Genomic DNA, 13,900 nt, shown 5'->3' with positions numbered 1-13,900 from the left:
CGATTCCATCTTGAATTTGAACTTTAAGTACAGGTTTAGGGATTTTAGATTTAAAATAGGTCTGACCGAACCATCCGGCTTCAGGACCACGAACAGGGTTGAATAGTACCCTTTCCCCTGTTGAACTAAGGGAACCTTGACAATCACTTGCATTTGATACAGCTTTTGAATTGCAGCTAACACTACTTCCCTCTCTGGGGAAGAAGCTGGCAAGGCTGACTTGAAAAATCGGCGAGGGAGCACCTCTTCGAATTCCAGTTTGTAGCCTTGGGATACAATATCCATTGGCCAAGGATCCACGTCTGACAGAACCCAGACCTGGCTGAAGAGTTGAAGACGTGCCCCCACCGGTGCGGATTCCCTCAGTGGAGCCCCAGCATCATGCGGTGGATTTAGTAGAAGCCGGAGAGGACTTCTGCTCCTGGGAACTAGCCGGAGCAGGCGCTCTCTTTCCTCTACCCTTACCTCTGGCGAGGAAAGATGAGCCCCGACCACTTCTGGACTTACGCGACCGAAAGGACTGCATCTGATACTGTGGAGTTTTCTTTTGCTGTGGGGGAACAAAAGGCAAAAAGGTAGATTTACCCGCGGTAGCTGTGGCAACCAGGTCCGCGAGACCTTCCCCAAATAAAACTTCACCTTTGTATGGCAAAACCTCCATATGTTTCTTTGAGTCGGCATCACCCGTCCATTGGCGGGTCCACAGGGCGCGCCTAGCAGAAATCGCCATGGCGTTAGCTCTCGAACCCAGCAGCCCAATGTCTCTTTGAGTGTCCCTCATATATAAGACTGCGTCTTTAATGTGGCCTAAGGTTAATAAAATGGTATCCCTATCTAGGGTATCAAGGTCAGCTGACAAGGTATCTGTCCAAGCTGCAACTGCACTACACACCCATGCCGATGCTATTGCCGGTCTGAGCAAAGCACCTGTATGCGCATAAATAGACTTTAAAGTAGTTTCCTGCCTGCGATCAGCAGGATCCTTGAGGGCTGCTGTGTCCGGAGACGGTAGCGCCACTTTCTTGGACAGGCGTGTTAAAGCCTTGTCCACCCTGTCCTGTGCAGGGAAAGGGTATGCCATAAGAATCCTCTTGGGAATCTGCAGCTTTTTATCAGGAGTTTCCCAAGACCTTTCAAATAACTCGTTAAGCTCATGGGATGGGGGAAAGGTTACCTCAGGTTTCTTTTCCTTATACATGCGCACCCTCGTGTCAGGGACCGAGGGGTCATCTGTGATGTGCAAAACCTCTTTTATTGCAATAATCATATAATGAATACTTTTTGCCACCCTTGGGTGCAACCTCGCTTCATCGTAGTCGACACTGGAGTCAGAGTCCGTGTCGGTATCAGTGTCTGCTATTTGGGATAGGGGACGTTTTTGAGACCCAGAAGGGCCCGGTGATAAAGCCTAATATATATCCTATATTAAACACGCTAAAAGGTTAAGAGACTCAGTACGCTATTGGAGTAAGTGGTATACCGTAAGAGTACGCACGTAGCGTACAAACGCTTAGCCGTGGACGAGCGGCACGTTCGCTCACGGCTTACAGCGTAAAGGCAAGCACGCTATAGGCTGCCGACTAACGTAATGATACGCTATCAGCGTAGCGGACGCTCGAGACCACGAGGAGATCACGAGCGGCGCTGACGCTCACAGAGTTAAACCTTTGTAACAATACCATAAACAATGTACTTAAATTGTAAACCTTTGTGCAGTGATAAGGTGTAAATGCAACACAGTGTAACCTTGTTAGTTTAAAAGCTGTATGAGCGACTCTTACGCTCTGAGAACCCCTTTGCAATATAATAAACACTCAAATACCGGTCTAAGGGTCTAACACCTTTTAAGGGAGAGAATGAACGTTCAATCGCAAAAGAATACACAATACAAGTTATACACTACCAAACTAACATAAAATACCTAACCGAGTTACTACACGTTTAAAATACAACAAAGACACAATTACATTTAAGGGGGGAGGAGAGAGAGAGAGAGTGGCTTACAACAAACTAGGAGATAAATATGGTTGCAGAGAACTTACGCACAAGGGGAACAATCGCAAGCGCCTTTCTGGATATCCAGCTCCCGATTATCAGTGATGAGAACCGTTGAGAAGAGTAGAGAGCTGGCCCAGATCGGCTTGTCTTTTTATACACTACACACAATACAGTACAATGGTCCCTAAATTCTTATTGTTCATTGGACACAGGAATTAGTCTCTGCATTATAACAAAAGGTCATAGGTTGGTTCATACAGGTGGGCTGTGACTATTTCAAACTGCTCAGGTGGGAGGGAAACTGGGTTTCCCGCCGCATGGGTAATAAAGTGCAAATATAGTAAATGTCCATAAACTTCTTATGTCCATAACTATACGCACGAGCGAGTAATCCGCTTCAAACCAACACCGGAATATTGCTAATTATATTCTCTTCCGATGGATACTAAACACCACTGTGTAACCCCTGTCTGACCCTTCGTATCAAACAAAGAGGAATCTCTTTGTCCCCGAACATGCTACATTAACTAAACTTTCAGATTCTATCAAAGGGACCATAATCTACAAAATACATTATATGGTTAAAATATGTAACGATCGAGTCGCCCGCTAGACGCTCACAAACTCTACCGAAAATGCGCATACTGTGCGCCTGCGAGTGCACGCGACCGCGAGTATACGCACGCACGGGAGGGCTCATGCACGTGCAGCGGGCACACGCATAAGGTGCATATATGGCAATGTGCAGCGTGATATTTTTCTGACTTTGACACCGGTGACCCAGCCGAAGCCGGGATATAGTTATAAGGAGACAGTTCCCCAATAAGGCCCTTTGGAGAGACAGAGAGAGAGTATGCCAGCACACACCCAGCGCCAACTGACACTGGAAAATAATGTCCCAGATAATAGCGCTTTTATATTAAATTACTGTGTAATACACTCACTGTGCCTTACAAGTGCCCCCCTCCTCTTTTCAGCCCTGTGTCACCGTGTTCAGCAGGGGAGAGACCGGGGAGCCAGCTTCTCTGCAGATCTCTGTGGAGAAAATGGCGCTGGTTAGTGCTGAGGGACCAAGCTCCGCCCCCTCCAGCGGCGGGCTTCGGTTCCGCTCAAAATATCTCAAACTGGCGGGGGATTTAAAGAATTACTGCCTCCGCAGTATCTATGCCAGATATAGAGGTTTTATTGCTGCCCAGGGCGCCCCCCCTGCGCCCTGCACCCATCTGTGCCCGCTAGTGTGTGTATTGTGTGTGTGGGGTGAAGATCTGAAGTCTTCTGCCGCCTTAAAGTCTTCTTTTCTTCTCATACTCACACGGCTTCTATCGTCCGTCTCTGCGAGGAGGACGGCGGAGCGGCTCCGGGACGAACTGCGAGGGGAGACCTGCGTTCCGACTCCCTCTGGAGCTAATGGTGTCCAGTAGCCTAAGAAGCAGAGCCTATCACTTAAGTAGGTCTGCTTCTCTCTCCTCAGTCCCACGATGCAGGGAGCCTGTTGCCAGCAGTGCTCCCTGAAAATAAAAAATAAGAATTTACTTACCGATAATTCTATTTCTCATAGTCCGTAGTGGATGCTGGGAACTCCGTAAGGACCATGGGGAATAGCGGCTCCGCAGGAGACTGGGCACAAAAGTAAAAGCTTTATGACTAGCTGGTGTGCACTGGCTCCTCCCCCTATGACCCTCCTCCAAGCCTCAGTTAGGATACTGTGCCCGGACGAGCGTACATAATAAGGAAGGATCTTGAATCCCGGGTAAGACTCATACCAGCCACACCAATCACACCGTACAACTTGTGATCTGAACCCAGTTAACAGTATGATAAACGTAGGAGCCTCTGAAAAGATGGCTCACAACAATAAACAACCCGATTTTTGTAACAATAACTATATACAAGTATTGCAGACAATCCGCACTTGGGATGGGCGCCCAGCATCCACTACGGACTATGAGAAATAGAATTATCGGTAAGTAAATTCTTATTTTCTCTGACGTCCTAGTGGATGCTGGGAACTCCGTAAGGACCATGGGGATTATACCAAAGCTCCCAAACGGGCGGGAGAGTGCGGATGACTCTGCAGCACCGAATGAGAGAACTCCAGGTCCTCCTCAGCCAGGGTATCGAATTTGTAAAATTTAGCAAACGTGTTTGCCCCTGACCAAGTAGCTGCTCGGCAAAGTTGTAAAGCCGAGACCCCTCGGGCAGCCGCCCAAGATGAGCCCACCTTCCTTGTGGAATGGGCTTTTACAGATTTTGGCTGTGGCAGGCCTGCCACAGAATGTGCAAGCTGAATCGTACTACAAATCCAACGAGCAATCGTCTGCTTAGAAGCAGGAGCACCCAGCTTGTTAGGTGCATACAGGATAAACAGCGAGTCAGATTTTCTGACTCCAGCCGTCCTGGAAACATATTTTCAGGGCCCTGACTACGTCCAGCAACTTGGAGTCCTCCAAGTCCCTAGTAGCCGCAGGCACCACAATAGGCTGGTTCATGTGAAACGCTGAAACCACCTTAGGGAGAAATTGAGGGCGAGTCCTCAGTTCTGCCCTGTCTGAATGAAAAATTAGGTAAGGGCTTTTATATGATAAAGCCGCCAATTCTGAGACACGCCTGGCTGAAGCCAGGGCTAACAGCATGACCACTTTCCATGTGAGATATTTTAATTCCACAGTGGTGAGTGGTTCAAACCAATGTGACTTTAGGAGACTCAACACTACATTGAGATCCCAAGGTGCCACTGGAGGCACAAAAGGAGGCTGTATATGCAGTACCCCTTTGACAAACGTCTGAACTTCAGGCACTGAAGCCAGTTCTTTTTGGAAGAATATTGACAGGGCCGAAATTTGAACCTTAATGGACCCTAATTTTAGGCCCATAGATAGTCCTGTTTGCAGGAAATGCAGGAAACGACCCAGTTGAAATTCCTCTGTAGGGGCCTTCTTGGCCTCACACCACGCAACATATTTTCGCCAAATGCGGTGATAATGTTTCGCGGTTACATCCTTCCTGGCCTTGATCAGGGTAGGGATGACTTCATCTGGAATGCCTTTTTCCTTCAGGATCCGGCGTTCAGCCGCGGTAAGTCTTGGAACAGACAAGGTCCCTGCTGGAGCAGGTCCTTTCTTAGAGGTAGAGGCCACGGGTCCTCCGTGAGCATCTCTTGAAGTTCCGGGTACCAAGTCCTCCTTGGCCAATCCGGAGCCACGAGTATAGTTCTTACTCCTCTCCTTCTTATGATTCTCAATACTTTGGGTATGAGAGACAGAGGAGGGAACACATACACTGACTGGTACACCCACGGTGTTACCAGAGCGTCCACCGCTATCGCCTGAGGGTCCCTTGACCTGGCGCAATATCTGTCTAGTTTCTTGTTGAGACGAGACGCCATCATGTCCACCTTTGGTTTTTCCCAACGGTTTACAATCACGTGGAAGACTTCTGGGTGAAGTCCCCACTCCCCCGGGTGGAGGTCGTGTTTACGTGGGCGACTGCCGTGATGTTGTCCGATTGGATCAATACCGACTGACCCTGAAGCAGAGGCCTTGCTTGACTTAGGGCATTGTAAATTGCCCTTAGTTCCAGGATATTTATGTGAAGAGACGTTTCCATGCTTGACCACAAGCCCTGGAAATTTCTTCCCTGTGTGACTGCTCCCCAGCCTCTCAGGCTGGCATCCGTGGTCACCAGAATCCAGTCCTGAATGCCGAATCTGCGGCCCTCTAGAAGATGAGCACTCTGCAACCACCACAGGAGAGACACCCTTGTCCTTGGAGATAGGGTTATCCGCTGATGCATCTGAAGATGCGATCCGGACCATTTGTCCAGCAGATCCCACTGAAAAGTTCTTGCATGGAATCTTCCGAATGGAATCGCTTCGTAAGAAGCCACCATCTTTCCCAGGACCCTTGTGCATTGATGCACTGACACTTGTCCTGGTTTCAGGAGGTTCCTGACTAGCTCGGATAACTCCCTGGCCTTCTCCTCCGGGAGAAACACCTTTTTCTGGACTGTGTCCAGAATCATCCCTAGGAACAGTAGACGTGTTGTTGGAATCAGCTGCGATTTTGGAATATTTAGAATCCACCCGTGCTGACGTAGCACTACCTGAGATAGTGCTACTCCGACCTCTAACTGTTCCCTGGACCTTGCCCTTATCAGGAGATCGTCCAAGTAAGGGATAATTAAGACGCCTTTTCTTCGAAGAAGAATCATCATTTCGGCCATTACCTTGGTAAAGACCCGTGGTGCCGTGGACAATCCAAACGGCAGCGTCTGAAACTGATAATGACAGTTTTGTATCACAAACCTGAGGTACCCTTGGTGAGAAGGGTAGATTGGGACATGGAGATAAGCATCTTTGATGTCCAGAGACACCATATAGTCCCCTTCTTCCAGGTTCGCTATCACTGCTCTGAGTGACTCCATCTTGAATTTGAACCTTTTTATGTAAGTGTTCAATGATTTCAGATTTAAAATCGGTCTCACCGAGCCGTCCGGCTTCGGTACCACAAACAGCGTGGAGTAATACCCCTTTCCCTGTTGTAGGAGGGGTACCTTGATTATCACCTGCTGGGAATACAGCTTGTGAATAGCTTCCAATACTGCCTCCCTGTCGGAGGGAGACGTTGGTAGAGCAGACTTCAGGAACCGTCTCGAATTCCAATTTGTACCCCTGTGATACTACCTGCAGGATCCAGGTGTCCACTTGCGAGTGAGCCCACTGCGCGTTGAAATTTTTGAGACGGGCCCCAACCGTGCCTGAGTCCGCTTGTAAAGCCCCAGCGTCATGCTGAAGACTTGGCAGAAGCGGGGGAGGGCTTCTGATCCTGGGAAGAGGCTGCCTGCTGCAGTCTTTTTCCCCTTCCTCTGCCCCGGGGGAGAAATGAGTGGCCTTTTGCCCGCTTGCCCTTATGGGGACGAAAGGACTGAGTTTGAAAAGACGGTGTCTTTTTCTGCTGAGAGGTGACCTGGGGTAAAAAGGTGGATTTCCCAGCCGTCGCCGTGGCCACCAGGTCCGATAGACCGACCCCAAATAACTCCTCCCCTTTATACGGCAAAACTTCCATATGCCGTTTGGAATCCGCATCACCTGACCACTGTCGTGTCCATAAACTTCTTCTGGCAGAAATGGACAGCGCACTTACTCTTGATGCCAGGGTGCAAATATCCCTCTGTGCATCTCGCATATATAGTAATGCATCCTTTAAATGCTCTATAGTCAATAATATACTGTCCCTATCCAGGGTATCAATATTTTCAGTCAGGGAATCCGACCAAGCCACTCCAGCGCTGCACATCCAGGCTGAGGCGATTGCTGGTCGTAGTATAACACCAGTATGTGTGTATATACCCTTTAGGATATTTTCCAGCTTTCTATCAGCTGGTTCCTTGAGGGCGGCCGTATCAGGAGATTCAGGAAAAACTATGGGTAGTTTTTTCACACCCCACATAATACCCCTTTTTGTGGTACTTGTAGTATCAGAAATGTTCAAAGCCTCCTTCATTGCCGTGATCATGTAACGTGTGGCCCTACTGGACATTACGTTTGTCTCGTCACCGTCGACGCTGGAGTCAGTATCCGTGTCTGGGTCTGTGTCGACCATCTGAGGTAACGGGCGCTTTAGAGCCCCTGACGGTGTTTGAGACGCCTGGACAGGCACTAACTGATTTGCCGGCTGTCTCATGTCATCAACAGTTTTTTGCAAAGTGCTGACACTGTCACGTAATTCCTTCCATACGACCATCCAGTCAGGTGTCGACTCCCTAGGGGGTGACATCACTATTACAGGCAATTGCTCCGCCTCCACATCATTTTCCTCCTCATACATGTCGACACAATCGTACCGACACACAGCACACACACAGGGAATGCTCTGATAGAGGACAGGACCCCACGAGTCCTTTGGGGAGACAGAGGGAGAGTTTGCCAGCACACACCAGAGCGCTATATATATATATATATATATATATACACAGGGATAACCTTATATAAGTGTTTTTCCCTTCTATAGCTGCTGTATTTGTATTATCTGCCAATTAGTGCCCCCCCTCTCTTGTTTTACCCTGATTCTGTAGCAGGACTGCAGGGGAGAGTCAGGGAGCCGTCCTTCCAGCGGAGCTGTGAGGGAAAATGGCGGTTGTGTGCTGAGGAGATAGGCTCCGCCCCCTTTTCGGCGGCCTTTTCTCCCGCTTTTTTTAGGAAAACTGGCAGGGGTTAAATGCATCCATATAGCCCAGGAGCTATATGTGATGCATTTCTTTAGCCATATAAGGTTTAAAACGTGTTTTATTGCGTCTCAGGACGCTCCCCCCCAGCGCCCTGCACCCTCAGTGACCGGAGTGTGAAGTGTGCTGAGAGCAATGGCGCACAGCTGCAGTGCTGTGCGCTACCTTATTGAAGACAGGAACGTCTTCTGCCGCCGATTTTTCCGGACCTCTTCGCTCTTCTGGCTCTGTAAGGGGGCCGGCGGCGCGGCTCCGGGACCCATCCAAGCTGAGCCTGTGATCGTCCCTCTGGAGCTAATGTCCAGTAGCCAAGAAGCCCAATCCACTCTGCATGCAGATGAGTTCGCTTCTTCTCCCCTTAGTCCCACGATGCAGTGAGCCTGTTGCCAGCAGGTCTCACTGAAAATAAAAAACCTATTTAAACTTTTACTCTAAGCAGCTCAGGAGAGCTACCTAGCATGCACCCTTCTCGGCCAGGCACAAAAATCTAACTGGGGCTTGGAAAAGGGTCATAGGGGGAGGAGCCAGTGCACACCAGCTAGTCATAAATCTTTTACTTTTGTGCCCAGTCTCCTGCGGAGCCGCTATTCCCCATGGTCCTTACGGAGTTCCCAGCATCCACTAGGACGTCAGAGAAAACCTAACAAAATTCTTTATCAGAGAAACTCAGGAGAGCTCCCCTGTAGTGCACCCAATCTCCTCTATGCACAGGATCTAACTGAGGTCTGGAGGAGGGGCATAGAGGGAGGAGCCAGTGCACAGCCATTCTAAAGTTCTTTATAGTGCCCATGTCTCCTGCAGACCCCGTCTATACCCCATGGTCCTTACGGAGTCCCCAGCATCCTCTAGGACGTAAGAGAAATGAAAAAATAAATTGCATGGGGTCCCCCCTCCTAAGCATAACCAGCCTCGGGCATAACCAGGACCGGACACAGAGCCCGATGCTGGTTGTATAAATATGGGGGACCCCTACACAATTTCCCCCCTGTATTTTTACATCCAGAACCGGCTCAAACAGCCCAAAGCTGGTTACGCATAGAAGGGGGGACGCAACGCAATTTTTTTTTACATTTTTCACCTAAACAGACCCTTTCCCATAGATAACCATGCACGGATCGCACTGATCCAAACACGCCAAGAAAAAGCAGGTCTATTTTTTTGCTGCTTTTTTTAACGAATCGCAAAAAAAATACACCCGCAATTGACCATTCAGAGACAAACACCCAAATACGAATTAATAGTAAATTCCCGTGTTGTATGAACAAACAGCCGCGTTTGACCGATGGTCTATTCATTTGTATTTCTGATCTCTGCCATCAAAACCATTACGAATAGCCCCAACACTGCCGAGATTTCTGCTTAGTAAATTCCCGTTTTGACACTTAGAAAAAAACAAAACAGAAAACGGCCAAAATCGGGACTTTAGTAAATAAACCCCCAGGTCAAGCTGGAGCTGTACAGTTATGCCTGTTTTGTAATCTACCATGGACAGTGCTATACCAACTTTAACTGCCTGGAGACATGGGGTTTTACTTTTTTACTAAGGTGCAGGATTTTAGAATTGGAGATCAGATGCTACTTATTTATCTAGTTAATAGCTAAAATATGATTGTTTGCTATGTGCAGCATTTCCAATTCTAAAAACCCACACTATAGAAATATATCCCATGGTGTCCTACCAGCAACCATGCAAGAACAGGAAACTTCAAAATAAGCTCTTACCATTCAGTCTATGGGGTATATTCAATTAGGGTCGGATCCATTCCGACATGCATTTGTCGGAATGGATCCGACAACCCCTATTCAATCTAATCTCAATTCGAGTTTTAAAAAGTTGAATTGAGATGAGGGACCCACAGGAGGAGAGGGGGGGGGGGGGGGGGGGAAGCCGCGGGTAGACCAGCGGGGACAGCCGAGGGCAGTAGTAGGAGAGCAGCGCTACAGGAGGATGTCACACAGCCGCCCGACCTCACGGCATTGTCCACCTGGCTCCAGCAAGTGTGACCTCACTTGCTGGAGCCGGGTGGACGTTGCCGTGAGCGGCGAGGCTGTGAGACATCTTGCTGCAGCGCTGTGCTGTGGCGCTTCTCTCCCCTGTATGATCTACGGCTGTCCCCAGTCTCCCTGTGACTCTCTCCCCCCCATCCCGTCCCGTCTCCTCCTCTGGGTCTCACATCTCAATCAGACATTTGTTTATGTCGGACTGAGATGGTCGGAAACGGGGCCAAATCCTGTCGAATTTGGCCCTGTTTCACTCAAAAGTACGTGAATCGGCAGCTATACCGCCATTCACGTACTATTCGACAAGTGGAATTCCATGACTTGTCGAATAAAAACTGCTGGGACTGAATAGGGTGAATCACTATTCGACCTTAAAAAGTCGAAAACTGCTGTCTTTTTGACAGACGGCAGTTTTCGAACCCTAATTGAATATGCCCCTATGGCTGCTCTACATTAAACAAGATGTGCTTTGCTGCTCACATGAGCCTTTATTTTCCCCACTACCACGGCCAACTATTTCCTCTAGTTAATAAAGTGCTCTTGCTCCAGCACACTGAATTCAAGTAGTGTATGTTATGTGATATGTAGGGAAAAGGTAAACCAAGACTGTATGCGTGCTATGCAGAGCTACTCTTTACCCCTGTAAAATTTTACACCCCCACTATGCAGTTGTTGTACCCAGCTTAACCCCGTGAGCCCCGTACACACTGCGGTAGAAATAGTTCAGTGTGTATGGGCTCCTTTGGGATCAGGAGGTCAGGCCGACAAACACTAAACACACATGAGATGCGACCTCCCGATCCCAATTGTTGCAGGAGCGTTTTAAGCCATTTATTGGCCAACATTCCTGCATACACACCTATACAATCGTCAACCTGTTCACCAGATATGGGATGATCGGCCCATGGATTGTATAGGTGTGTACCCACTTATATACACTGTGTACAGTGCCATACGTCTTCCAACCACACAGCAGCCCCGATCAGCAAAAACTTACACTAAGATTTCTAGAAATGAATAACGCATGGTGAAAGACAAAGTACACCAGTATGGTATTTTAAAATAATCGGTTTCATTTTTCTGGATATAATTCTCCCATGATGTAACCAGAAACAAACCGCTCTTCCAATACCATTATATAAAACAAATTCTGGGTGACAGAATAATATTAAATACAAAACAAGTATCAATGAATTGCTCACATTGGAATGTTATCATGCATGTTAGATTGTAACATGCATGACCGGGTAAGAAGCATGTGACATACACTGCAGGATAGAAATCATGCTATCATTGGCATGGATTATGCAGGTTGTTTAACACTATAAATAAAAGTGGAAAAGACTGATGATACTTCTGTGGAACTCAGACAAAATAGTGCACAGGAGGCTAATATAGAACGTATACAGTATGTAATTAAACTTGTTGGTTTCAAATCATTTTTTTTTCCTCTCACAGGATTCACTAATTTTTTATGTTAATACAGAAAATTAACTATATGAGGAGCTGGAAATTACTACAGCTTACATTGCCACTCCCATTATGTTTAATAGAAGAGCTTCTGTTTAGTTCTAAAGGACAAACTCCATCTCCTACTGATTTGTCAGCACCTGTCTGCAGATAAAAGGGAGTCTAGGAGGACTGTTGGGGGCAGCTAAGCTGGACAGAAGATTCTAAAAAAAAATGCCCATTGCCCTTTACCAATTCTGGTTGGTCAAATGGATCTTGATATAGACAAGAAAATATGTTAAAGAAAAATAAAACAAAAACAATAGTCAGAGAAAAGAAGGTTTTATATGGCACAGGGAGGGCACAATAATAGTCACTGGGAAATTAAGATCAACAGTAGTTCTGCTCTATGCAAATAAACGTGTACATTTGTCTGCTGCGGACTTACCATGCGCGCTCAGCATCACATTTTCTGGTTTCAGATCCCTGTATATGATCCCCAGGGAGTGCAGGTGTCCCAGAGCAAGTGTTATCTCTGCCAAGTAGAAACTAGGTGACAAACAAACACTGTCATTCTTCACGACAACAACTCACAAACATTGTTCCTACCCCATGGAAAGTTATACCCACCAAGCTGTGTCCTCCATGAAGATCCCTTCACGTTCCAAGTGCAAGAACAGCTCCCCACCTGCAGCAAGTGCACATATGTTACAATGGGGTAATCTACCATCAACTTCTGCAGGCTAAGATGAACAGTACACGTGATGACAGAGGATTGCTGATTCTTAGGGTAATAAGTACAAAAGGGAAGTTGCTGTTGTTGTGGCATAAGTTATTGCATCCTTAATGTCTTGTAATAAACATCTGAAGCCTGTTGCACCTTCTACAAACATCACATCATGAATGCAGAAAATGTAAGTAGAACAAACTTTACAAAACAAAGTGAAGGTATAGTAAGAACAGTGGAGTTACCGCTGAGACACTCCAGGATTAGGTAAAGTTTTCCATGTGTTTGGAACGCGTACACTAAATCCACAATGAAGGGATGTCTCACAGATTCCAGGACACTACGCTCTGCTGTTGCGTGTTCCGTGTCTTTAGCATGACAAATCAGCCGTGCCTGAGTAAATAATGACACATTGAACTATAGACAACACTATGTTCCATCTACCTATTCACACTTACAGTATAGTGCAGTCCTGCACTGTGGCTTTCTAGCTGTTGTGAAACTATGATAAGCCGGTGAAGCATGCTGGGGGGCTTGTAGTTTCCCAAAAGCTGGAGAGCCACAGGTTGGCTAGGCCTGGTATAGTGGGACAATGATTTGGTGCTAACATTATAACTAATACATAGATTTTCATTCCTGTATTTGCAGCTATTTTCTCAGCTATAACGTTACTGAAAGAATTACCTTTTAATACCTGTTTATTGAAAGAATTGCATTAAATAAAAACTCACAGAGGTTCTCTATGTTTGGCAGCAGGAGCAAAGTAATCAGAGATTCTAGAGTAAAAAGTAATAGAATATACCAGCTCACCTTTTGCAAAACCTTCATAGCAAAAATTCTGCCAGAATTGGAACCAGTCACTTTCCGCACTTGAAACACCTGAAGGGGGTGTTGATGGATCATTAGAACAGCCAAACTTACATAGAATTATAATTAATTCACAAAGGGGGAGACGTATTCAATATATAAGATAAACTGGAGACGTTGCTTCTAGCCATCATTTATCTAGCTTAAGTCTATAAAATGTTAGTTAGCTGACCGGTTGCTATGGGCAAATTCTCCACTTCCTCTCTCTCAAAGGTTTCAAACATCTCCCCCATAGTCACTGAAGTCTAAAGCAGGTTATTGACAGCGCTCAAAAGTTTTATATTAGAATTAATTTTTGTTGTATATGTGTATTTCCACAGAGATTGGATTCTTTAAAGAGATGGTTTTATACAACGATAATATGAAGCAAGCAGTCATTTATCCAGATGTTCTTTATAACTCAGGATCGTCTTTCAAAATAACTGTTGGAGATTTATACGGCTGTCGCTGCAGACAGGAAGGTCCTCTGTGGACACATGATAGAGAAAGGAGGCAAAAGGGGTTTATGCAATGAAAGCCCCACAGCTAAATACATCATGTCATGTAACTGTGGTTGCCATGACATCGAGCATAGCTATCTTGAGATGACATAGCTATTGCGCGCCAAACGTTTCAATCTTAAGGACTCTACACACT

At 46.7% G+C, this 13,900-nt stretch overlaps 1 protein-coding gene across 1 annotated transcript in view; it reads right to left on the bottom strand.

Moving 5' to 3' along the window:
• The window catches only part of RPS6KB2 (ribosomal protein S6 kinase B2), an 80,904-nt gene that overhangs the window by 29,094 nt on the left and 37,910 nt on the right, over window positions 1-13,900 (bottom strand). Inside the window, exons 4-7 of the mRNA XM_063958523.1 lie at window positions 13,208-13,276; window positions 12,643-12,790; window positions 12,301-12,358; window positions 12,119-12,219 (exon numbers count right to left, since the gene is read on the bottom strand). Coding sequence (XP_063814593.1) covers window positions 12,119-12,219; window positions 12,301-12,358; window positions 12,643-12,790; window positions 13,208-13,276 — 376 coding nt within the window. The remainder of the gene's footprint in view (window positions 1-12,118; window positions 12,220-12,300; window positions 12,359-12,642; window positions 12,791-13,207; window positions 13,277-13,900) is intronic.

The sequence above is a fragment of the Pseudophryne corroboree genome, chromosome 3 (assembly GCF_028390025.1).
Source record: "Pseudophryne corroboree isolate aPseCor3 chromosome 3, aPseCor3.hap2, whole genome shotgun sequence".
Taxonomy (NCBI): Eukaryota; Metazoa; Chordata; class Amphibia; order Anura; family Myobatrachidae; genus Pseudophryne; species Pseudophryne corroboree.
The sequence above is the reverse complement of the archived record's forward strand: the minus strand, read 5'-3'. Positions and strand labels throughout refer to the sequence as shown.